The sequence below is a fragment of the Chlorocebus sabaeus genome, chromosome 11 (genome assembly GCF_047675955.1).
Source record: "Chlorocebus sabaeus isolate Y175 chromosome 11, mChlSab1.0.hap1, whole genome shotgun sequence".
Classification (NCBI taxonomy): domain Eukaryota; kingdom Metazoa; phylum Chordata; class Mammalia; order Primates; family Cercopithecidae; genus Chlorocebus; species Chlorocebus sabaeus.
The window spans coordinates 63,462,848-63,487,727 of NC_132914.1; the positions used below are offsets into that span (position 1 = coordinate 63,462,848).

Below are 24,880 nucleotides of genomic sequence, written 5' to 3' on the forward strand. Positions count from 1 at the left end.
TTTTTCAAAGTAGAAAACTATGACCTTAGGGAGGTTGAGTGACTGACAAAGAGTCACAAATAGCAAGTGTTAGAGATAGGCGGAAAATCCAACCCATCTGGCTCCCAGGACAATGGTCTCGTAAAATGTAAATTCTGATAAAATGGTCCTTGAAAATGATTTTTTAGTCTGATTTATTGTTTCTGACTTCCTAGTTCAACTTGGAAAATAGTTTCCAAAATTCCTGTTGAATTTCTCTCCCTTTATTGCTGAAGGCAGAGCTCCAAAACTCCACCTTCTCTAGCAATTTGCAAATAATAGAACGTTACAACTGGTGAGACCTAGGAGCAGACTTAATTTAACTCTTTTTTTGGTAGAAGTTGGAAACCTGAGATCCGGAGACATGCAATGACCTAAGATGTAAGAAGGCATCAAGAACAGTGCCAGGGACAGAGTAGGTGCTCAGTACATTATTAAACTCATTAAAATATTCATGTATCAGGCTCTGGGCTATCTTCTAAAGCTTCTTGGAAGTAAAGAGTTATATTTTTATTTGCTTAGTAAGCCCATCTTTTCAAAATGCAAAAGTAAACTTAAACTGACATATCCAAATAACCCAAGTCATAAACACCAAATTAGTGAAATTTTGCAGCAGGATAGAAATAACACAAACTGGATTCTTTGTAAGATCAAGTGGGGGAGGTTCTAGCTGTCATGGGATTGTCTTTGAATACACAGAATGTTTTTGAATTTATGTAAATGTGTACAAAATATGATGAAAGAGTTTAGCAAGGCAATACATTGCATGAAAAACTTCATTCAAGAACACTCATTCTAGATCTCTTTTGGGGCTAATGGATTTTTGAAAATCTGGTAAAAGCTAAAGATTATTTCCCCAGAAAAGTGTTCATAAGCATTTACACCAAAAAGTTCATCTAATTTAAGGAGACTATAGACCCTGGGTTAAGAATCCTAGAAACAAATTCTTTTCTTAATTTTGTTCTTGTCTTTCTGTATATGTAGGAGAAAAAAATGCAATGTAAGAAGCATTGGAAGAGGTTTTTATCTGAGCTTGAAGTCTTACTACTGTGAGTATGTTTTCTCTGGAATTTCCTCCTCTTTGTGCCTGGGTTTCATCTCTGTTCATTTTTTATTTTACAGCACAGAGCTTGGCGTGATATGTAATACATTTGATTTGGATGTTAGAACTTTGGATCAATTTTGACATGTGCTTTAGTATATTCCTTAAAGTACATTTTAAAATAGATCATTTACATAATTCCCTTGAACATATTTTAACAGGAAACTGTCACAAGGAAGTGGGTTAAATCATATGTGACTAACATGGCTGAATAGTAACTCTTAGAACGTTAGGTCTATATTTCACCATTTCCTCTCTTCCTTAGAGACATTCCAGTCTATAAGCTGTTTCATCAGTATAACTCTGTTCAGGAAGAGAGTTTTAGACAAAGAAATCAAGCGATTTTGATGTATATATTATTTTTCGGGAATTCACTCCTGAGTCTGAGAGTCCTTGGAGACAAATTGAAATTACTTCATTTTCATATATATATTCATATCTGCAGCTGTGCAGCCTTCCTCATTGAAAGCCTCTAACCCTGTAGAGTTTACTTGTCACTCTTTACAAATAGGAAATTTCTTTTCGATATTTTTTTAATCAAGATGTGAAGTCGGGAGGCAGAGAGGAAGGTGAAGAGAGAAGGCATTATACTGAATTCATTTTCTTTTAGACTGAAGACCAGAAATCAGAACAGTAGAGGCTAATCATCAAAGCTTACATATCACTTAGTCAATAAAAAATGAAATCCAAAATCGTAATAGTAAAAAGTTTTTACATGTGATTGTTTTATTTATTTGCTTACGAAAGTCAGGTTCAAACATAGCAAAATTTCAAAAGTGAAAAAGGATAGACCAAGAAAAGATTTTCTCCCACCGTTATCATCCAGTCACCCAGCTGATCTTTCCAAGGCAACAGTATTACCAGTTCCTTGTATATATTTCCAGAGATATTTTGTGTGTAGACAAATATGTATTTTGTTTTCTTATTTTTCTCCTTTAACAAGCGGTGACACGAACACATTGTTCACATTGCTTATTTTCATATTCTATTATATTCTGTACTGTAGTTTACGTAACCATTCCCCTGTTGATGGTTTCTTAGATTTGTTCTAATATTTTATTATATGAAAATAATGCTGCAACAAGAAAACCTTGTATTTATGTTATTTCATACTTATTTGAGTATATCTGTAAAGTAAATTCTCATCAAATGGTGGTATTAAATGGTTATGTGCATTTTATCATAACAAATTGTCCTCCAATATAAGTTATAACAATTTACTTTCAAAGAAGTCATACATGAGTGCCTGGTTTTCCATTGTTGCCAGCCTGGTGTTTATTCTTACCTCTTAATTTTTGCCAATCTGTTAGGTGAAAATAGTTTATCAGTGTAGCTTTTGAAAAAATATTTATTGACAAATAAAAATTGTATATATTAATGTGTACAGTGTGATGATTTGATATACAGTATGTACACACTGTCTAATGATTCCACAATCAAATTAATTAATACATCTATCACCACCCATGCTGTACTTTAGATCCCCAGAATGTATTCATTGTACAATGGAAAGGTTGTCTGCTTTGACCAACATCTCTCTATTTTTCCCAACCCCCAGCCCTTGGTAACTATTTTTCTGCTCTGTGCTTCTCTATGTTTGACTTTTTTAGCTTCCACATGTAAGTGAGATCATGCAGTATTTGTCTTCTGTGTCTGGCTTATTTCACTTAGCATAATGTCTTCCAGGTTCATCTATGTTGTTGAAAATGGCAGGATTTTCTTCTTTTTATGGCTGAATAATATTCCATTTTTTTTGTGTGTGCATGTGTGTTGTACGTATCACACTTTCTTTATTGTTTATCCATTCATCTGTCAATGGACATTTAAGTTGTGTCTATGTCTTGGTTACTGTGAAAAATGCTGCATTAAACATGAGAGCACAGATATCTCTTTGAGATACTGATTTTATTTCTTTTACATACATACCCTGATATGGTTTGGCTCTGTGTCACCACCCAAATCTCATCGTGAATATACTCCCATAATTCCCATGTGTTGTGGGAGGGACCTAGTGGGAGATAATTGAGTCAGGGGGGCAGTTTCTCCCATACTGTTTTTGTGATAGTGAATAAGTCTCACAAGATCTGATGGTTTTAAAAAGGGGAGTTTCCCTGCACATGCTCTGTTCTTTTGTCTGCCGCCATGTGAGATGTGCTTTTTACCTTCCACCATGATTGTGGGGCATCCTCAACCATATGGAACTGTAAGCCCATTCAGCCTCTTTCTTTTGTAAATTGCCAGGTCTTGGGTATGTCTTTATCAGCAGCATGAAAACGGACTAATACATACGCAGAAGTGAGATTGTTGGATCTTATGGCAGTTGTATTTTTAGTTTTTTAAGGAACCTCCATTATGGCTGTACCACTTTATATTCCAACCAACAGCATACAAGGACTTCTTTTTCTCCATACCCTCAGCAACTCTCGTATCTTTTTCTCCATACCCTCGGCAACTTTTTGATAATAGCCATCCTAACAAGTGTGAGGTGATATCTCATTGTGGTTTTGATTTGCATTTTTCTGATGATTAGTGATGTTGAGCATCTTTTCATATACCTGTTAGTCATTGGTATGTCTTCTTTGAAAAACTATCTCTTTGGGTCATTTACCCATTTTTATCAGGTTATTTGCTTTTTTGCTATTGAGTTGTATGAATTCCTCACTATTTTGTATCTTAACACCTTATTAGATATATGGTTTGCAAATATTTGCTGCCATTCCATAGGTTTCCTTTTCATTTTGTTGATTGTTTCCTTTGCTGTGCAGAAGCTTTTTAGTTCGATATAGTTCTACTTGCTTATTTTTGCTTTTGTCACCTACGCTTTTGGTGTCATAGCCAAAAAATCATTGCCAAGACCAATGTTAAGGAAAATTTTCCCTATGTTTTCTTCCAGATTTGTATGGTTTCAGATATTACATTTAAATATTTAATCCATTTTGAGATAATTTTTATATATGGTGTATAAGACAAAGTTCTAGTTTTATTATTTTGTATGTGGGTATTCAGTTTTCCCAACACCATTTATTGAAGATAATTTTCTTTTTCTGTTGTATATACTTAGTGCCCTTTTCAAAGATTAGTTGATGATGTATATGGAGGTTTATTTCTGTTTTTTTTTTTTTAATTCTATTCCATTGGTCAATGAGTCTGTTTTTATGCCAGTGCTATATTGTTTTTATTACTATAGCTCTGTAATATAGTTTAAAATCAGGAAGTGAATGCCTCTGGCTTTGTTCTTCTTTCTTAAACTCACTTATACTGTTTGGGGTCTTTTGTGGTTCTATATAAATTTTAGCATTCTTCTTCTATTTTTTGAAAAATGTCATTGGAATTTTGATAGAAATTGCATTGAATGTGTAGCTCACTTTGAGTAGTATGGACATTTTAACAATATTAATTATTTCAATTCATGTATGTAATGCATCTTTCCATTTATTTGTGTCTTCTTCAGTTTCTTTCATCAGTGTCTTATAGTTGTGAACGCACAGAATTTTCACCTCCTTGGTTAAATTTATTCCTAAGAGTTTTATTCTTTTTAATGCTGTTGTAAATAGGATCAATTTCTTTAATTTCCTTTTCAGATTGTTCATTGTTAGCATATACACACATAGTTAGTTTTTATACGTTGATTTTGTATTATGCAACTTTTCTGAATTTGTTTATTAGTTTTAACAGTTTTTTTGGTGGAGTCTTTTGGGTTTTCATCATGTCATCTGCAGACAGAGCCGATTAACTTCTACCTTTCCAATTAGGATGCCTCTTATTTCTTTTTCTTACCTAATTGCTCTGGCTAGGACTTCCAGCTTTATGTTGAATAGAAATGGAAAGTATGAGCACCCTTATCTTTTTCCTGAACTTAGAGGAAAAGCATTCAGCTTTTCACTGTTAGGTATGATGTTAACTGTGGGTTTGTCATATATGGCATTTATTATGTTGAGATACATTCCTCCTACACCTAATTTGTTGAGAGGTTCCATCATGAAAGGATGTTGAATTTTATCAAATGCCTTTGCCTTTGTTGAGATGGTTTTGTGATTTTTGTTTTTCAGTGTGTTAATATGGTGTATCATTTATAGATCTGCACATGTTGAACCATTCTTGCTTCTCAGGGATAAGTCCTGTTTGACTATGGTATTTCATCCTATTAATGTTCTGTTGAAGACTGGGAACAATGGCTCACGCCTGTAATCCCAGCACTTTGGGAGGCCAGGGAAGGTGGATCACCTGAGGTCAGGAGTTCAAGACTAGCCTGGCCAACATGATGAAACCCCATCTGTACTAAAAATATAAAAAATTAGCCAGGTATAATGGCGCACGCTTGCAATCCCAGCTACACAGGAGGCTGAGGCACAAGATTTGCTTGAGCCTGGGAGGCAGAGGTTGCAGTGAGCTGAGATCATGCCACTACACTCTAGCCTGGGCAACAAAGCAAGACTCGATTTCCAAAAACAAACAAACAAACAAACAAACAAACAAACAAACAATGTTCTGTTGAATTTAGCTTGCTAGTATTTTGTTGAAGATTTTTGTATCTATGGCCATCAAGGATATTGGCCTACAACTTTTTCTCATTATGTTCTTATCTGGCTTTGATATGAGGGTAATGCTGTCCTAATAAAATAAGATTGACAGTGTTCCTTCCTCTTTAATTTTTTAAGAGTTTGACAAGAATTAGTATTAATTCTTTTTTAAATGCTTGTTAAAATTTTGCCAGAAGCTCTATGGTCCTGGACTTTTCTTTGTTGGAGGTTTTTGATTATTGAATCAATCTCCTTAGTTGTTATTGGTCTGTTTAGGTTTTCTATTTCTTCGTGATACAGTCTTGGTGGATGGTATGTTTCTAGGAATCCATCTATTTCTTTTACGTTTTCCAGATTGTTGGCATATGATAGTTCATAATAGTCTCTTATGATCCTTTGTGTTTCTGTGGCATCAATTGTAATGTCTCCTCTTTCATTTATATTTTATTTATTTGAGGCCTCTCAGAAAAAGAAGTCTCATAGTATCAATTTTTCTGAGTGATATTAATAATCCTTTTTTATATTTAAGAGATATATTTTATTTTCTATGAAATAGCTTATAATATTCCTTACCTATTATTATAAATTAGACTGTTGGTCTTTTTCTTAATGATTTGAAGGAATATTTTATAATTCCTATTAGAAAATCAGCCTATTTTTATGTTATGAGATGCAAATAATTTTTTACTGTACTGTCATTTCATCTTTGCTTATTATAGTGTTGACATGTAGAAATGGTTTTAATACAGTTAAATTTATCAAGGTTTTCTTTTAGGGATTCTAGATTTTATGTTATAGTTTAAAAGGCCTTTTCCATTAAGAAGTTATATTTAGGTTGGTGTAAAAGTTATTGCAGTTTTGCCATTAAAAGTTATCACGTTTTTTGCCATTAAAAGTAAACATTACTTTTTTTTTTTTTTTTGAGACGGAATCTTGCTCTGTCACCCAGGCTGGAGTGCAGTGGTTCCATTTCAGCTCACTGCAAGCTCTGCCTCCTGGGTTCACGCCATTCTTCTGCCTCAGCCTCCTTAGTAGCTGGGCAAAAACCGCAATAATTTTTGCACCAACCTAATAAAATAGTTCTCCCATTTTTTCCAGTACTTTCATGGCTTCATTTTTTACATTTATTTACCTGATCCATTTGTTTATCTGGTGAGATATTTTCTGTGAACTACAACAACAGCTTGTCTAGACTTCAAAAATTCTGTTGGCATTTTTAATGGAATTTTAATAACTTTATAGATTAATCTGGAGAGATTTACAATTTTATAATGTTGACTATTCCTGGGGTACCATTTTTATTTTGCTAATATTTATTTTGTGTTAGGCCCTATTTCAAGTGCTTTACATGTGTTAATTCATTAATCCTTATGACCATCCAATGAGATAAATTCTCCTGTTATCCCCATTTTGCAGATGAGGAAACTGAGGTACATCCTACCTTTTCTATAAGATTCAAGTTATTTCCTAAATCATCTTCTCAGATGTGACTAAGGCAGATGCAACTTTCTCCTCTTAGAATGTACTATCAGAAATGGGATTGAGAGAGAAGTTCCTAAGTAAACAGACAATTTCAATAAACTAAGTGGTAAGATGAGGAAATACGAGCACAGAAGAGGGAATGATAACTTGGGGGATGAGCAGCAGAATGGGTTTCTTGATATAAATAATATCTAAGCTGAGACCTGAAGGATGAGGTTTCTTTAGTTTAATATTAAGGGAATTACCTTAAACAGAATTGTAAACTCCATAGAATGTGACTTCTGATTCCTTTTTTCCCTCTTTTCTCAAGGGAAGGAGAAAAAGCTAATAATTTTTGAGGACCTGGCTTTTGGCTTAACCTTTTATTTACTTTTCATAAGAACCTTGGAAATAGATGTTTTAATTACTGATTACAGTTAAAGGAACAGGCTCAGAGCAATTAAATAACTTGCCCAAGTTAACACAGCCATTAAAAAGACCGGAGATTCAATCCCAGGTTAGTTGTTCAAGTTTGTTTACCACACCATGGGGCTTGCATCATTTTGTCTGAACAAGGCACTCAGAATGTTGGCTGAAGTGATTTTAGAAGGTATCAGATCTGCTAACCTTCTGATATATGTAATCTAAAACCCTACTGATTTAAAAATTTGTAGCAAAAAGTTGGGTGGCATGGGTCCACAGGTACAAAACCAGCGAACTTTCTCCAAGGTATCTCCACGTTCCGTACCTTGGTAACCTCTAAAGTATCCATTTTTCTGTTTGATCAGTAATACTTAAAAATAAGCACATGGTCTTTTCTCCTGTCTGAGCAAGAGAGTAGAGCACCAGGCCATGGCCGTGTCTATCCAATGTCCACTATCTACTGCCTTCCAGAAGATTCGTCTCTCTGAATTATTTTAAGTTACAGAAGAACCAACCAAGTATACACGGACTGTTAAATACACTACCTCAATTTCCTTTCAATCCATTGCTTTTCGTTTTATAGGTATAGTTGGAATCATAATAGGTGTAGGGATCTTGTATCACAGAAGACTTTGATATATTTAAAAATAAAAACTTCTCTGTGTGTGTACATGTATAGACATACATACACACATACACACATACACACACACACACACACACACGCTTCCTTCCTTGAAGTAAGAGGAAGAAAAGGAATCAGAATCCCCCTCCCCCACCACATACGCACAATATATATAGGAATGTGTGTGTTTATGGGAAAATTTTGCTACTGCAGAAATGAATAATAGGCTTTTATAAATAGAATACTTTTTACAGATTTATTTTAATATCCCCAAGCCTGCCCAGAACATAGTAGCTATCCCATAAGTACTTTTTGAATTAAACTGAGCTCACAGTATGTGTGAATTTCACATTTTATGTTTCATAGTTGTTACCTGGGCTCATAGTGATAGCACACACAATTGAGGAATAGAGTTTTTGTTAATAAGCTAATAAACGATTATTAGGGGAAAAAAAGCCTGAGAAATGTATACTACACTGACATAGAAATCTATGATTTAAAATCAGTGATATGTTCTCAACATCAAACATTACTAGTCATATGGATTTAGACAATAATGCAAACTTTGTGAAGACACTGACATCTCTTTTCAGCTGTGTAACTGGTATCTAGCACAGTACCTGACATAGTAGTGCTCAATAAGTGGATGAATGAAAATGGTATTTATTCTTATGTTTTGGTGACTTAAACTTATATACTTAAATAAATCAAACTAACAATTTTAGTTGCACTGTTTACTTAATAAGTCATGTTGTCTTTCATATTGATAAAAATAAGTTAATATTGAATAGTGCTATCTTTTGTAAAGTTTCCAATATTACAAATCATTAAAACTCCTCATTTTTTGAAAATTTCTGCCTTATATTTGGATGTTTTATTTATATTTACATGATTACAGTCAATCAAAAACAGTAACTAGTATTTGCTAGAATTTTTTTTTTTTTTTTTTTTTTGAGGTGGAGTCTCACTCTTGTCACCCAGGCTGGAGTGCAGTGACATGATCTAGGTTCACTGCAACCTCTGCCTCCTGGTTCAAGCAGTTCTCCTGCCTCAGCCTTCTGAGTAGCTGGAATAACCAGGTGCTCACCACCGTGCCCAGCTAATTTTTGTGTTTTTAGTAGAAATAGGATTTCACCATGTTGGCCAGGCAGGTCTCAAACTCCCGACTTCAAGTGATCTGCCCGCCTCGGCCTCCCAAATTGCTGGGATTACAGGTGCTAGCCACTGCGCTTTGCTGTTAGAACTCTTTAGACCAATTTGGAAAGCATATCTGTGTCCTGTGCCCAATGTGTCCAGCCAAATTTATATTCTGCTTTAAGCCTATTCTCTATCCCACCTTACTACTCCCACACCAGAGTGTTGTTCATTTCCTGTCTGAATACGCAATTTGATGGCTTTAAAACATCTTTCGTTTCAAGGTTTCACCATCCAAACATACTAGAGTTGGCTGCATATTTTACAGAGACTGAGAAGTTCTGTCTGGTTTATCCATACATGAGAAATGGAACACTTTTTGACAGATTGCAGTGTGTAGTAAGTTCTTTCTATTATTCTGTCTGATCCTCTGACCCCCTGAAGTCCTGGGAGAGCTGCTGAAACCATCTGGGAGAGCTGGGAGGCAAGATGTGTTTGTATGAGAGGAAAGCGAAGGATGGGTTTCCCAAGGAAGCAGTACTTCTTGGATTAATGTCTTACTTTTAGGAGGCTGAGCAAATACCTGAGTTAATGTGTTTTGTGCAACATTTTGGCAACCATATTGGGTTCTTACTCATTATATAGTAAGAACCCAGCAAATCTTTTGGCAACCATGTTATATAATATTTGATTCTGTACCTCCAGTGAGTTGGCATCAACTACTCTTATTCCTTAGATAATTTTAATTTGTATAACTTTGTATAAAGTATCCTTCAATACAAAGGATTGCCATAACAGTGACACAGACTCTAAAGAGAAAGAGGCAGCCTAGACAACATAGCCAGATCTCGCCTCTACTAAAAAAAAGAATAGGTTGGGCACGGTGGCTCATGCCTGTAATACCAGCACTTCGGGAGGGCAAGGTGGGTGGATCACGAGGTCAGGAGTTCGGGACCAGCCTGACCAACATGGTGAAACCCCATATCCACTAAAAATACAAAAATTAGCTGGGCGTGGTAGCGTGCACCTGTAATCCCAGCTACTCAGGAGACTGAGGCAGGAGGATCGCTTGAACCTGGGAGGCAGAGGTTGCAGCGAGCCGAGATTGTGCCATTGCACTCCAGCCTGGAGATTGTGCCATTGCACTCCAGTCTGGGCAACAGAGCAAGACTCTGCCTCAAATAAGCAAGTAAATAAATTGCTGGTCATGGTGGCACATGCCTGTCCCATCTACTTGAGAGGCAGAGGCAGGACAATTGCTTGAGCCCAGGGACATGGAGGCTGTAGTGAGCTACGATTGTGCTACTGTACTCCAGCCTGGGTGACACGGAGTGAGACCTTGTCTCAAAAAAATATATAAAAAAAAAAAAAAAAAAAAAGAGAGAGACAGAGAGAGGGAGAGAGAGAGAGAAGGAGGTTGAATAAATGCCATGATCCCTCATTAGATGTTTTTGGAGGTTAAGTTTAAAAATTGATTCCAAATAGGTTAAGTTTCAGTGAGGATGAAAATAAAAGCAGATGGTCTCAATTACTAATACTATTGTACCACAAGTAACTGAAAAATCTTATTTAATGAACTTTTAAGTAGTGTTACCTTACTAGGTGTGTTTTGATTAAGCTAATATTAAGAAGTATGGAGTATTTTCATTGTCTATAAAGAGGCCTAGAACTGTCATCAGTAGCAGAAGGAAACCCATCTGGAATTAAAAATAAGTTTTGGAAAACCAAAACGTTGATTCACCCACCTCACCCCACCTTGCTATCTGCTTCTATTCTGGTGTATGTCTGCATAATGAATACATAGGTAGTTTTTACTCAGAAAGTGCAACCAAACCAATTGCTGTTGTCGTTTTAGGGTGACACGGCCCCACTCCCTTGGCACGTTCGAATCAGTATATTAATAGGAATATCCAAAGCCATTCACTACCTGCACAACGTTCAACCATGCTCGGTCATCTGTGGCAGTATATCAAGGTAAATGATTCCAGAGCTTTTGGTTATTCCTGAAAGCTTCTTTTATCCTCACACGTGAGTCATACTTCACACTATTCTCTGCTATAGTTCTCCTGGTCTATGTGTGTGTGTGTTAAGAACTCTCATCTAGGTATTTAAAAATCCTATATTTTTATTAATGAAAATGTGTCTACCAAATTTAAAAAGCTGTATGTATGTTGCCAAAAAGAGGGTTTGCATTATCTTTGGGAATTATTAATGAACAATGTAGGATAGACAATTCTGTGTACAGATGGTCCCAATTTATGCTGATTCAACAAAAGGATTTTTTTTGACTTTACAATGGCACAAAAGTGATACGTGTTAAGTAGAAATCATACTTTGAGTATCCCCATACGGTCATTCTGTTTTTCAGTTTCAGTACAGTATTCAATTTATTGTATGAGGTAGTTAACACTTTATTATAAACTAGCCTTTGCACTAGATGATTTTGCCCAACTGTAGGCTAATATAATTGTTCTGAGCACATTTAACATAGACTAGGCTAAGTTAGGATGTTCGGTAGGTTAGGTGTATTAAATGCATTTTCGACTTACCATGAGTTTGTCAGGATGTAACCTCATAAGTTGAGAAGCATCTGTATTTTAGTAATTATTAATGGCACTTTGTGAAATGAACCTGTCTTTATCTACTTTTTTTAAAAACTGAAGCTTAAAGAAAAATCAAGCAACTTAAATGGGGATTCCTAGCAAGCTGGCAGTAGTAAATAGCGATAAAAATTGTTTGTCCTTGAGTCTCCAGTGTCTTGCTCATCCTACTGAGCCTGCTGTCTCGTAACTTTATGTATTAACCTACGACAAGCTGAGCAGCAACCCCAGTGTTCATTTTTTGAGACATGAGAAAATTAGAAGCAACATCTCCCACATTTCTTCTTCTAGGCATAAAGAATCATTCACACAGACTAGATACCCCCTGCTGGTGAATTTTTTTCTATTTGCCCTTTATCTTGAACCTGTCCAAAAGTACATGAATACACCTTTGCTGAATATCAAGGAAGACTGAATTTAAAAGACTGCTGCTGCTTCTGAACCATTTCCCAGTATCTTGAAAAAAAATTTGTAGGATGCTTTTGACTTGGGCAGAAGAGGAGCTGATTACTTACTTGTTTTTTGGAGGAAATGAACTCCATAGGAAAAGATTCTAGGTTTCACTTAGTTCTGGAGGAGTGGGATGACCTACCCATAGATGTCTGTGCCTGTTGCAGTGTGGTAATCCAGCAACTGCTAGTGGCTTTGTAGAAACAGCATAAAATTGATGCACACTCAAGGGACCTGAATATAGAGGGACCATGAGGGTCTTGAGTCAGTGGAGTTATCTGTTGAGATTGCTTTCAAAGAGCTGAGGTGGCCGCCCACAACCTAAAACAATCCCTTCTCCACTCAGCTTGCAACCAACACTGAGCACACGAAGTGCTCAAGTATATGTTTTACTGAGTAAATAAATATCTGGAATGTTGCTGAACATATTCTTCCCTTGGTCTAAACTTAAAGTAAGTATTAGCTTATTTTAAATCCCCAAGAAGTAATAGATTAATTTTATTAAGTTTCCTTTTGTGTGGCTGAGTTCATCAAATCCTTTCCTGAATGCAGAGTTTGAAGGAGAAAGAAAAGAGAAGGTCTTGGGGTTTTGGCTCTTGATGGGAGACGGGGACAGAGAGTCACTAACTGAAGCAAAGGGAGCATCAGGGCAGGGAGGGAGGCAGAGGCAAGCTCTGCCCATGTCCCGTTATTTTTCACGGCTGAAATTGGGCAAGGTGATTTGGATGTGACAGCGTCTCTCTCCTGGTATTTGGTGAGAGCACAGGCTTTGGGCCCTCATTTCCACTTTCTCACTGTTGGTCCGTGTCTTCAGGCAGGTTCCCAGGAAGTGGGCCCAGAAGCACAGATTTACCTGCAGGAGATTTTTAAGGGAGAGCTCTCAGGCACAGCAAATGAAGTGAGGAAAGGAAAAAGGCAGGATTGGGCAGTTGGAGAGGTTGAGTTGGGATATTGTTGTCCTAGAGGCCTCAGTCCATGCTATGGGGAAGCACTGAAGCTGGGATGGTCCTTCAAAGACATCCCAGAGGCAGGTAGGGCACTCTGGACTTTGCACCCCTGCATCTGACCAGCCCTCTTGTGGAGCAGTAATGTGGCTGGGTGAGGCAACTCCCTTCTACCAAGACAGTTCTCAGACTGTGATTCAGCTGTGAGCCATCTTTAGCCAACTCTTCCTGCTGGGGAACCAGAGCCTCCCTGGGACCCAAGGATGGAGCCAAGTGGGGTGGTGAAGGACGGGGTGGGGAAGGGTGGGGCTGGGGTGCGTGGAGTCATGTTGGGAGATGGCAGCCACCATAGTTATAAAGGAAGATTTGACAGGACAGAGTTCTGAAAAATGTGACCCAAAGATTTTTGTTTTTCACGTACTTTGCTCCCCACCCTCCTCCCATCCTTTTCTCTTAGCTCATTGTCCCCATAATGTTTAAATCAGAGAGGCTTTCCACTTAAAATGCAATTCTGAGCAAATTGCTTAATGTCTGCAAGCCTCAATCTTCCCCTCTGCAAAATGCTAGTAGTAGAATAATAGCTTCTATCTCTTAGGGTTAAATGACATAAGGTCCTTGGCACAGAGTGTACACATCTTCAGTGGTAACTCCTGTCCTAACTGGTCGAGAAGTGGTGAGAGTGGCACAATGGCAAAGACTAAGTACTGTGGTGGCCAATCAGTCTTTTTACTTAACACTCCTCCCTCTATCGTCAGTTTATAGTGTTTGAAAAGTGGACCCACCGACTAAGCTCTAGTTTAAGAAAAATTACTTCTCTGTTAATATGTTTACTGACCAGGTGTGGTGGCTTACGCTCGTAATCCCGGCACTTTGGGAGGCCAAAGTGGGTCAATTACGTGAGGCCAGGAGTTTGAGACCAGCCTGGCCAACATGGTGAAACCCCATTCTCCACTTAAAAAAAAAGTGTTTATTAAATATCTCGAGAATCCCATTCATCTTACTTCACAAATGTTTATAGAACATCTGTTGTGTACAGATCATTGTGTTAGACCACAGTGGGAGAGACATTGCTGATGATAGTCTTGTCCTTGAAGGTTCAACCTGGTGATCAGAAAGATAACATAAACACAAAATGTGTAGTGCAACGGTAACTATGCCCACTGAGTGGCTGGTCTGACAAGGCTTCCTCTCATTAGAGAGTTCCAAGCCAGGTCTTGGAAAAAGTGGGATTGCTTGAAAGAAGGGGAGAGAATATTCCTGGTGGAGGCAATAATTTGTTCAAAGGAACAGAGTAAAGAATTGTCACGTATATGGTAAAAGCAAGAGAAATCAGTTGGTTGGAAAAGAAAGGACAAGGTTGGAGAATAAGGTAAAGTGAGACTAGAGAAGAATAAGGACTGTGGTGAGCAGGGGATGGAATGAGGCTTTAGATGCTGACTAGGCTGAGGAACTAGGTTTGACAAGCTGGGCTCTAGTGAGAGTCTGCAGCTCGTCTAGGATATAGGTGGAAACCAAAAGGTTCTCACAACTTACAAGGAGGCCAGTTCTTCCAGGTCACTATCCCAGGAACTCATCTGGATGTACAGAACTATAAAAATCATTTAAGCAACACTGCTAGAAAGAATGCCCAACAGGTAACAAAGGTACAGAGTACCCAGAGAGATCTGATCAGACACAGAATATTATGGAAGAGACAGGGCTTGAAATGCATCTAGCAATGTATTTTATATTTTACTTGGTGGTGGGGCTGCTGACAATTGTTGCCTTTCTGGGTGTTCCAAAGAGTTCAAGGATTTCAATGTAACCCATTCATAAAATGTGCATACCCAGGCATGTGTCAGGGTATGGAGATCCGTGGCTGTGGGCATTTGTTAGAGAACTGTGGTTTCACAAGGGCTCATCAGTGTATCCCTGCCTGTTCCAAAGCAAATCAGTCCCTTCCACAGTCATTGAACTCTTGGCCTTTCTGCTGAACCTGCCAGCAAAGATGTTAATTAGTGCCAACAGTAACAGTGGATTTTCCCCTAGTATTTGGTGGTGTGCACACCTGTTCTCTAGAAGCTGGAACGAGACCAACTCAGTTCATTTGGGACACTGAACACCTGTCAGATGGTAATGACAGGCCCCAGCAGCCTCGGCCAGATGTGATTGGCTGACCTAGATTACCCTCCTGAATCTCTTTTAAATGAATCCTCTGCTGTGCTCTAAACCTGGGCCTCTCTGAGTCTTGATCCCTCTGTGTGTAGGTCAGTGCTCTTAGGACTGAGCTGTCTGAAATCCCTGCCTCTTCTGCCTTTGTCGTATTAATTTTCTAAATCTATGTAAGGGAGACAGCTTCTAGGAGGGATGCAGTTTTATTATACAGCTCCAATGATTGGCTCAGAAAAGGACATCTCAAAATCTGTGTTAAACAGTGGCCTTTTCCCTGAGTAATTCGGGGCTCTGTTTTTATTGGAGGAGTGAACAATGGAAGATGCTGTTACCTTTATTTTCTTTTCTGTATTTGGGCTTCAGAGTGATGAGTCACAGAACACTTTATCCCAAATCTTTGATATTATTATGTTTTTAACAGTATGAAATAACATGGAACAATGTATATATGGTGAGATTAAGTGGAAAAGACCAAATTAAAGTAACATATAGTATATAATTATAACTTCGTATAACTACAAATTCATGCATTAAAAAAATATTAAAAGTAAAACATACCAAAATATCAACAACATTTTATTTGGTTGGAGAAACTATAGCTTATTTTTCAATGGCTTATTTTTTTACTTCTTTATGTTCTTTAGATTGTATTTAAAGAGTATGTTCTAGTCTAACAATAACATAAAATTTATTAGGCAAAAATAACTTGGCATCAGACCTTACTATCTCAAGCCAAATAATTGGAAAAAGTTCCAAAAGACAGTCTCAAGTTACTAAATGAAATCCTTAAGTTATCAGTTCAATCATTCTGTGTAATTAATTTTATCAGTAAAGAAGCTGGATAATCTGTCATTTTTATGGTTTTAAAATAGTTTTTAAAATGAAAGCTGGAAAGTCATTATTCAGCAGCCTGGTGCCCAAAGTATGAATAACATCTTTTGTCTAAAGCAAAGTGAAATGGTACTCATGTCTTCAGCAGGGAGGAGGGAGGATGAGGATGTGGATGTGGGAAGACCACCAGAAACCTGTGTTCAGGCCAGGTGCGGTGGCTCACACCTATAATCCCAGCACTTTGGGAGACCGAGGTAGGCAGATCACTTGAGGTCAGGAGTTTGAGACCAGCCTGGCCAACATGCTAAAACTCCATCTCTACTAAAAATACATACACACAAAAAATGAATAAATAAAAATTAACCAGGCATGGTGGCATGTGCTTGTAGTCCCAACTACTCTGGAGGCTGAGGCAGGAGAATTGCTTGAACCCAGGAGGTGGAGGTTGCAGTGAGCTGAAATTGCATCACTGCACTACAGCCTGGGTGACAGAGCGAGACTCTGTCTAAAACAAACAAACAAAACAAAAAGAAGAAAAAGAAATCAGAGTTCAGACCCAGGGCTTGTCTGTCTTTCTGTGGCCAGAGAATGGCCAAAAGTTTTCACACTTGCACATTCGGAGCCAACCAAGACAGTCTTAAGGTGACCTCTTGTTGCTGTCAATTCTTTGACATTATACCTGCCTATTTTTGTCCTGGGCTCTATACTCACGAGTCTAGGACTGTTACAGGAGAATGTGACCCTGTTATAGACTCAACATTATGCTTAAGTAAACAACATCAGGTGATCTCCCTGTAAGTGCCAAATGATGTCGTTGGGGCTGTACAGTAGGAATTTTGGAGAAAGGAGGAGCACTGGAATTCAGAGCGGTCAAGTGAAAAGTTCATGGAGGAAGTGAATCTTATGGCTGTGGAGGGGATTCGGATAAAAATAAAGCAGGGGAGAGTGTTTTCAAGATGAGGGGAACAGAATGGAGAGAGGCCAAGACAGCATAAAGCACAATTTGTCCTGACTGCATAGTAAGTACTAATACCTTACGGGTAGCGGATAGACTGCCATCAGATGAGGGAGCTCAATGAGACCAGAGACTTTTCACCTGACATCAATACCTGCTGAATAACTTGTTAGCAATCCTCCCAGCAAGCCTGAGTTCAGGTGTTATAGTTATTATCTCCATTTGATAGAGGAGAAAGCTGAGGCTTACAGAGATTAGTGACTGGCCTCTGTCTCATGGCTGTGGAAGGAAAAAGGGAGGTTGCATTCCATGTTTGTGAGTCCAATCATCATACACTTTTTAAGGAATTAAAGGTCTGGGATTACTGGAAACATGTTGGTGTCATCGGCAGAGACAGGGCAATTGGGAAGGAGAGGAGAGCATAATTAGTGTGCAGAAATTTGGAAATGCTGACATTGGACTCCTGGGGAAATTGGCAGTAGCAACAGGCATTGAAGGGGACATCGGGCCTGGAAAGCAGTGAGAGTAGATAGCTTTCTAAGGAAGAAGCTGTCAAAGACACAGCTCAGAAACACCCACAGGAGAAGCAATGCCCATGTTTCCAAGGTGCTTTCAACAAGTCTGGGGGTTTATTTAGCTAAAAAATGTCTCAGTAATTTGAACTCTTCAAAGAGAATGTTATAAAAACAAAATCTGCTTCCAGGTGGTGGAACTTGAGAAGGAAAGGATTTAAAGAAAAGAATCTTGAAAAGTTGCAGCCTGTATTCTTGGCAAAGACCCTCACATTTTTATTGGAGAAACGAAGATGTTTTTGACTTACAGGATCACTTAAAAGCATCTGAAAGCAGTAAACTTCCTTGTTATTTCCCTCCTATCCCTTAGTGAGCTTAATTGTTTTCACATTTATGAACTATTTTAAATGGAAATGCATTTTATCCTCAGCATTTTCCATCCCAGACATTTCATTCCTGCTAATGTTTCCAAAGCAAAGAGATAATCTTGGTGAACATTTCTAATGTTTCCTATAAAATCACGTTCTTTAATCAGTATTGCCATTTGTCTCCTGCCAAGTGAAACAGTCTTTCATACAAGGGAAGTGGTCTAGGAAAGGAAGGAAGAAGCTATTTGCCTCTAAATGGACTTTTTTTTTTTTTTTTTTAATGGAAATTGATCAGAGATGTAAGGTCAGAGTGAGTGAGTGCATGGATAATTTCCTTTCAGAAAGACTAGAAAAACTGAGTGGTTGGGAAGAGGGCATAGGCGGCCACAGGTTGGCCCCTCCCTGCGACCAGGACACCCTTGCCTGAAGACCCAGGCTCCTCCTGCCTTTATCCCCAGACGGGAAAGTTGGAGCCTAGCTCATATTTAACAGGCATGTCGAAGCCTACAGGGAATCCAAAGTCTCTTTCTTTGTTTGACTGATAGATTCTTTAATCAGTCTCCTCCCTCTCCCTCTTAACCCTCTCAAAAAGCCTATTTTTATCTTTCAGAAAAATTTTAGATATATACAATTCTTTTTCCTCAGATTTTCCTATTTTCCCCCAGTGCCTCCCTTCTTCTAAAATATCCAAATTTTATTTTTTCTAAGGAATGGCAAAACAATTAAGTATGACATAAATTAAAATTTCCCCTATTAATTCTATTTGCCGCCACTCTAAGCCCCAACATTCATTTACTTATACACATAGATACATACACGTATGCACAGTACTTGCCAGTTTTTTCTGTCTCTCCATTGTCTTAAAATGTCTGGAAATATGACTTTAGTTATGTTGGCCCAGAACTTCTCTGGAACTATTTGAAACTCAGGCAGTTTATTGACATTAACTAACTGAAGGGTCCTCAGATCTCCAGGGACATCCTACAACCCCCTGTATTTTTGTTCCTTGAGTTGCTGTCTTTGGACTTCTTCTAGAGACATGCAACCAAGCCTTTTGGGATTTTAAGGTAAGGTAATGGATGTAGGATGGACAATGGCCAGCCTATATCCTTTAAAGCATACTTTGAGCCCTCTGTGAGTGTCACTGTCCTTACATTTTCTCATTTAACACCAACAAAGCAAAAACAAGCTTGAATACTGTGTCTCTCAGACCTTCCTAGGTTCAATGGGGATGAAAGAGAAAGCTCCGCAGTCCCACGGGAATAAAGGGTTTCAGTTTTGTAGCATTTCAGGCAAGATGCAGTGTACACTTAAGTTGGGGTGGGGTGCACAACTTTTTTAGTAGCCTGCAGGTTCTAGGAGAAACTGAGTCTTGCCTCATCTAGTTAGGGGAGGCAGGGCATTTGGTGAGGGGTGTCTAGGTGTTGCAACAGCCATAATACAGATAGCACATGTGTGCTATTGCCTCAGGCTGTCCCAGAGGGGCCGTTGGGTCCTCTTTATATCTGGAGCCAATCTGTGGCTCCCTGCCCCCTCTTCCCTAGATCCTTCTTTGGAGTCCTGGTCTTTCCTGAGAGTTTCCAGGCACCCAGGAGCTGGACTGCTGGGCCCATACATATATATACACACACACTATATACTATGTATATGTGTATATATTATATCGGTATATATATTATATATATGTGGGTGTGTATATATATATCTCTCTCTATCTTTAAAAACCAATCATGCTCTTTCATGCCAAATATGGTATTTGCACTTGAATTCAAATCCTGCCTTATAATTTAGGTGGAGCATCTTGTCTTATGTTTAAGGTCCAAGGGATTGAACTTAATTAGGAGATAAACTAGTGAGCAAAGAAAGCAATTCTCATTACAAAGTAGCATTTGTTTGGGGAATTCAGGTCCCCCAAAACTTGTCCTAGAGACCCCTACTAATAGAGAAATTAAGTAACATCCTAGAGTCAGGTTACAAACTCATCATCTGTATAGGATTCTCCATACTTCCTCAGTGTACAACCAATGATCATTCTGTTGACCAAATTATCAACAGATAATTTCTGTTAAAGGAATTATCTGGAGAGGGGATGGCATCTCTGTTAAGGTAAATAGCCTTGTGAGAAAGAGTAGAAAAAATAGATTGTAGAAACATGAAATTGAGGATATGGACCATGGATCTGGGTCAAAGGTATCTTTTATCTATCTCTTTGGTGGCCACAGTTGCTTGCAGGCTGCCCTTTTGCACGATATTGCCATGATTCTAGTTATTTTAGGTTCTTAATTTTGTTAGTTTATTTTCACCCACAGGATAAACTTCTTCAGCTGATCTGCATGGAAGCCGAAGGCACTTTGTGTTTGAACATTCTATTTAAGGTTGAAGCAGGGGAAAAGTATTAAGGTAGAAATTGATTGTTGAAGGGCCTTTTGCAATTTCCGCTTTCCTAAAACAGAACATCCTTCTTCCTCAGCTACCGCTAACCTTTATTTAGAACAGAATAAATCACTGGACTAAAAATGTATGTTATACACCAAAGTCAGCTGGAAAACGACTTATCTTTTCACAGATTGTCATTATTCAAACTGTAAATTCAGTACCCTAGAATAATTTTTCACATCTTGTTGATGGCCTTTCACTGACCCAAAGTCCTCTCTGGGTTTTATGATGTAAGCATTGTTTGTGGTTACTCAACTCCCTTCTGCCCAACTTTCACAGAAGCTGACTCACCATTTGCTGAAAGCATCCCACCAGCTTTGCTATTGGTCAAATAAGTGAATTAGATTGAAGGTTTTGTTGTTATTATTGTGTCTTTTTTCTCCATTTTTGTACTTAAAAAAAGATTCAGGGTTTTTTTTTTTGGTGTTTCAAAAATTCAGCTTTTGCATTCTCATGATTCTGGCATTGTCAATTATAATTCTATGCCTTTTTTTAGAACTGTGGTAGAGGAAGATGTTTAGGTGTTTGACACTGCATATCTGCCATTCAGAACATTCCTGCCCTCCCCCTGTGCTGAAATGAAATGGAGCATGCAGAAGTGACTCCAAAGTTGAAGGGCAGAAGGAGGGGTCCTGGCAATGAAGGCTGGAGAACCTTTTATTCCCACCTTGCCTCCTGGCCCACCGGCAAACTCCTGCATTCAAATGTCCCCAGCACTCTGAAACCCTCAGGGCATCTCCAGGAGCCTCAGACTTGATCTGATCCGTTGAAGAGTCAACCTAGGGAAGAAGTGATTATGAACTGACAGTCTCCTTATCTAGAGCTGGACAGAAGTCAGATCTGATTGTAGTCTGTTCCTCATCTGAGGTATGTCAGGCTAGTCAACAGTTCTCCAAGTGAGAAAGTAAAAGAGTGGGTGAGGAGTGACAGATGGGGGTGTGTGAGGCCCAGGCTGGCTTTAGCAGCTACTGGGTTCTCTAGGGAGAAGGAAGAAGGCAAGGAGAGAAATGACAACTGTGCTCATTGATATGAGCCTTGGGAACCAGGCCTCTCTGACTTTCCTTCCATAAATGCTGAGAGCACACAGCTGATAAGAGGCCCTAGAGCTCAAAAGGTGAGTGCTTTGGATTTTACAATTCCCTTGCCACCCTTAGCGGAAGGAGGAGTGAAATAAAGTTTAAAATGTGTCTCTTTATCCTTAAAAGACCACGGGGTCTGGGCGCGGTGGCTCACGCCTGTAATCCCAGCACTTTGGGAGGCCGAGGCGGGTGGATCACCTGAAGTCAGAAATTCAAGACCAGCCTGGTCAACATGGTAAAATTCCGTCTCTACTAAATTACCCCGGTATAGTGGTAGGCGCCTGTAATCCCAGCTACTCGGGAGGCTGAGGCAGGAGAATCACTTGAACCTGGGAGGCGGAGATTGCAGTGAGCTGTGATCGCACCAATGCGCTCCAGCCTAGGGGACAAGAGCGAAACTTTGTCTCAAAACAAAAAAAAGAGACCACTGGAACTCCCTTTGTTTTTTCTATTGTCAGCCCTAGACAAAGTCTGGACTAGAGTCTTTGAGGCTTTAGCTTCATACATTGAACTGTTTCCCCCAAACTGTCTAAATAGAAGTAGGACTCTGAGTCCTCTGAACAGTAAGAACACCTGCAGTTCAGACCTATGGAACTGGGGCCTGCTCATTAACCTACCTGTATAAGGATAGCAAAGACGTCTGGAGCTTTTGTAAGATTCAAAATTTGTTCAGAATTAAGAACTTCTTGATATCCCGTGGCTGTTGCTATAGCACTTTTAGTAACAGCCTGTCGTACTACAAATATACCTCTGGGCATTTTGGATGGGCAGGTCTACTATTAGATGCTTTGGTTTCAGAGGATAAAGAGCAAGCTCTGAAGAGCCCTAGGTAAAGCCGGGAAGTGCATGACTTTCTGTTGGCTGCCCCACCTCCTTCTCAATATCCATCTGTTCTCTTAGAATTGATTGCTAATCTTCCTCCTAGCTGCCATTTTTTGAGCATTACCAAGTGCTGTGGAGGACGCTATGCATTTCGTTTTCCCCCTGCCAGAGTTCTGTTCTCCTCATTTCATATGAGAGGAGAGAGGGCACTGAGGCTTACATGGTGAAGGAAACTGTGGGTGGTCACGGAGCCAGAGAAAGGCAGAACTCCTGGCTGTATGCAGTGGGAAATGGATCTCTCTCTTGGCTTTGCTTTCCCGTTCCTGCTTTGACAGCCCTTTGAAGGTAAAAGTAAGCCAATGCCTACCCTCCGCCAAAATGTCAGATGATTCTTAAGGTTTTAATGTGACAACTGCTTAACTTGACTATAAGCACTTTGCCTTTGTCTCTGTAAACATTTGTAGTTTAAATAAAACTCAAAGACCATAAAACCATAGAGATGAAACCATGGGATAGGGCTGCCATGAGGGCAGGGACTACCGAAGAGTCCTCAAATCATTCCAAGTTAGTGGCTCTGTGCTCATAAGCCAAGCATTTCACAGCACAGCTCTTACACATAACAGACACATAACCAGCTGATTAAAACTCAGTTCACATTCTCTGTAAGTGTAAGAAAAGCACAAGGAAAGCTGTTTTGGTTAACTTCAGTTTCTCTGAGAAAGCATCAGCTTTATACAGCAACTTCACATATGTATCTTTAAGTTTGAAATGCCCACTGTTCCTCGGTCAGCTTTTTGTTCTAGGCTGCAGATAACACTTGGATTTACACATTAAGAAAAATGAAAGAATGTTCTCTAGTTCATGAAAATTTGTTTGGCTTTATTTTACAGTGTTGTGAATTAACCAGATGTGAAGAAGGTGAGTTTAGTATGTTTGTTTACACTGAAGTGCCCTTATGATATTTTGTCTTGTTTGTCCCTGATTGCAATTTTAGTGCAAACATCCTTTTGGATGATCAGTTTCAACCCAAACTAACTGATTTTGCCATGGCACACTTCCGGTCCCACGTAGAACATCAGAGTTGTACTATAAATATGACCAGCAGCAGCAGTAAACATCTGTGGTACATGCCAGAAGAGTACATCAGACAGGGGAAACTTTCCATTAAAACAGACGTCTACAGCTTTGGAATTGTGAGTACCAACTGCCAGTTAACAAAGGAGGAGAGTTTATTGCCAAGAATGTTCTAGATTCTAAGAATTTTTCAAAGAGTTTTAACATTTGACTCATTGATTTTCTGTTAGCCCGTCTTATTTATTAATTTTTTGTAATCAAGCAACTAACAAAATATAAAGTCATTAATTAGAATGAACTGTATTCATAGTCATGGTTAATAGTTGCAACAAATTGTGTGTACATGTTTAAGATAGCTGACTTTCTATATATTCCTTGTAGGTCATAATGGAAGTTCTGACAGGATGTAGAGTAGTGTTAGATGATCCAAAACATATCCAGCTGGTAAGAATTTTTTTCATCCTGGCACCTATCTCTTGGTCATTTTCTGATCAAGTTCTCTGTGATAAAATTGTCTCCCTCTCTTCCAAGCGGGATCTCCTTATAGAATTGATGGAGAAGAGAGGCCTGGATTCATGTCTCTCATTTCTAGATAAGAAGGTGCTTCCCTGCCCTCGGAATTTCTCCATCAAGCTCTTCTGTTTGGCAGGCCAGTGTGCTGCAACACGGGCAAAGTTAAGACCATCAATGGATGAAGTGAGTATATACATGGTTTTATTCAAAACTGAGTCCACAGAACCATGGAAAATCTAAACTAGATAAATTGTGTATCTAAGTGAATTATTTGTTAATGAGACAAATCCAGCCTCCAACAGAGAATTCCAGCATAGTAGTTAGTGTTTCCAGGTCAAAAAGCCACATCATTTGGTACTCTGATAGAGGGCATTTCTAGGTGGAACCAAGACCCTACAAAAAATTTAATGTAAAGACATGAATGAGCAGGGAATATTTTATTCAATTTTTTTTTTTTTTTGAGACAGAGTCTCACTCTGTTGCCCAGGCTGGAGTGCAGTGGCACTGTCTCGGCCCACTGCAACCTCCACCTCCCTAGTTCAAGTGATTCTACTGCCTCAGCCTCTCAACTAGCTGGGATTATAGGCACAAGCCACCACACCTGGCTAATTTTTGTATTTTTAGTAGAGCCAGGGTTTCACATGTTGGCCAGGCTGGTCTCGAACTCCTGACCATAAGTGATGCACCCTCCTCGGCCTCCTAAAGTGTTTAATCTTCATTAAGAGATCTGGCTCATTATAAATGCAGCATATATTTTCCTTACCATTTTAAAGAAGTTATTAATCTATCCATAGACTTAATCACCCATTCACTTATTTATTTGCACAAATAAACAAATAATTGTTTATTTGTTTCACCAACA

At 38.7% G+C, this 24,880-nt stretch overlaps 1 protein-coding gene across 2 annotated transcripts in view; it reads left to right on the plus strand.

Moving 5' to 3' along the window:
* Positions 1-24,880, plus strand: part of IRAK3 (interleukin 1 receptor associated kinase 3) — a 58,369-nt gene that overhangs the window by 26,702 nt on the left and 6,787 nt on the right. For both annotated transcript variants that reach the window (XM_008003928.3, XM_008003929.3), the window contains 6 exons: positions 1,003-1,067; positions 9,568-9,682; positions 11,139-11,257; positions 23,426-23,624; positions 23,887-23,949; positions 24,037-24,201. In XM_008003928.3, the coding sequence (XP_008002119.1) occupies positions 1,003-1,067; positions 9,568-9,682; positions 11,139-11,257; positions 23,426-23,624; positions 23,887-23,949; positions 24,037-24,201 (726 nt within the window). The remainder of the gene's footprint in view (positions 1-1,002; positions 1,068-9,567; positions 9,683-11,138; positions 11,258-23,425; positions 23,625-23,886; positions 23,950-24,036; positions 24,202-24,880) is intronic.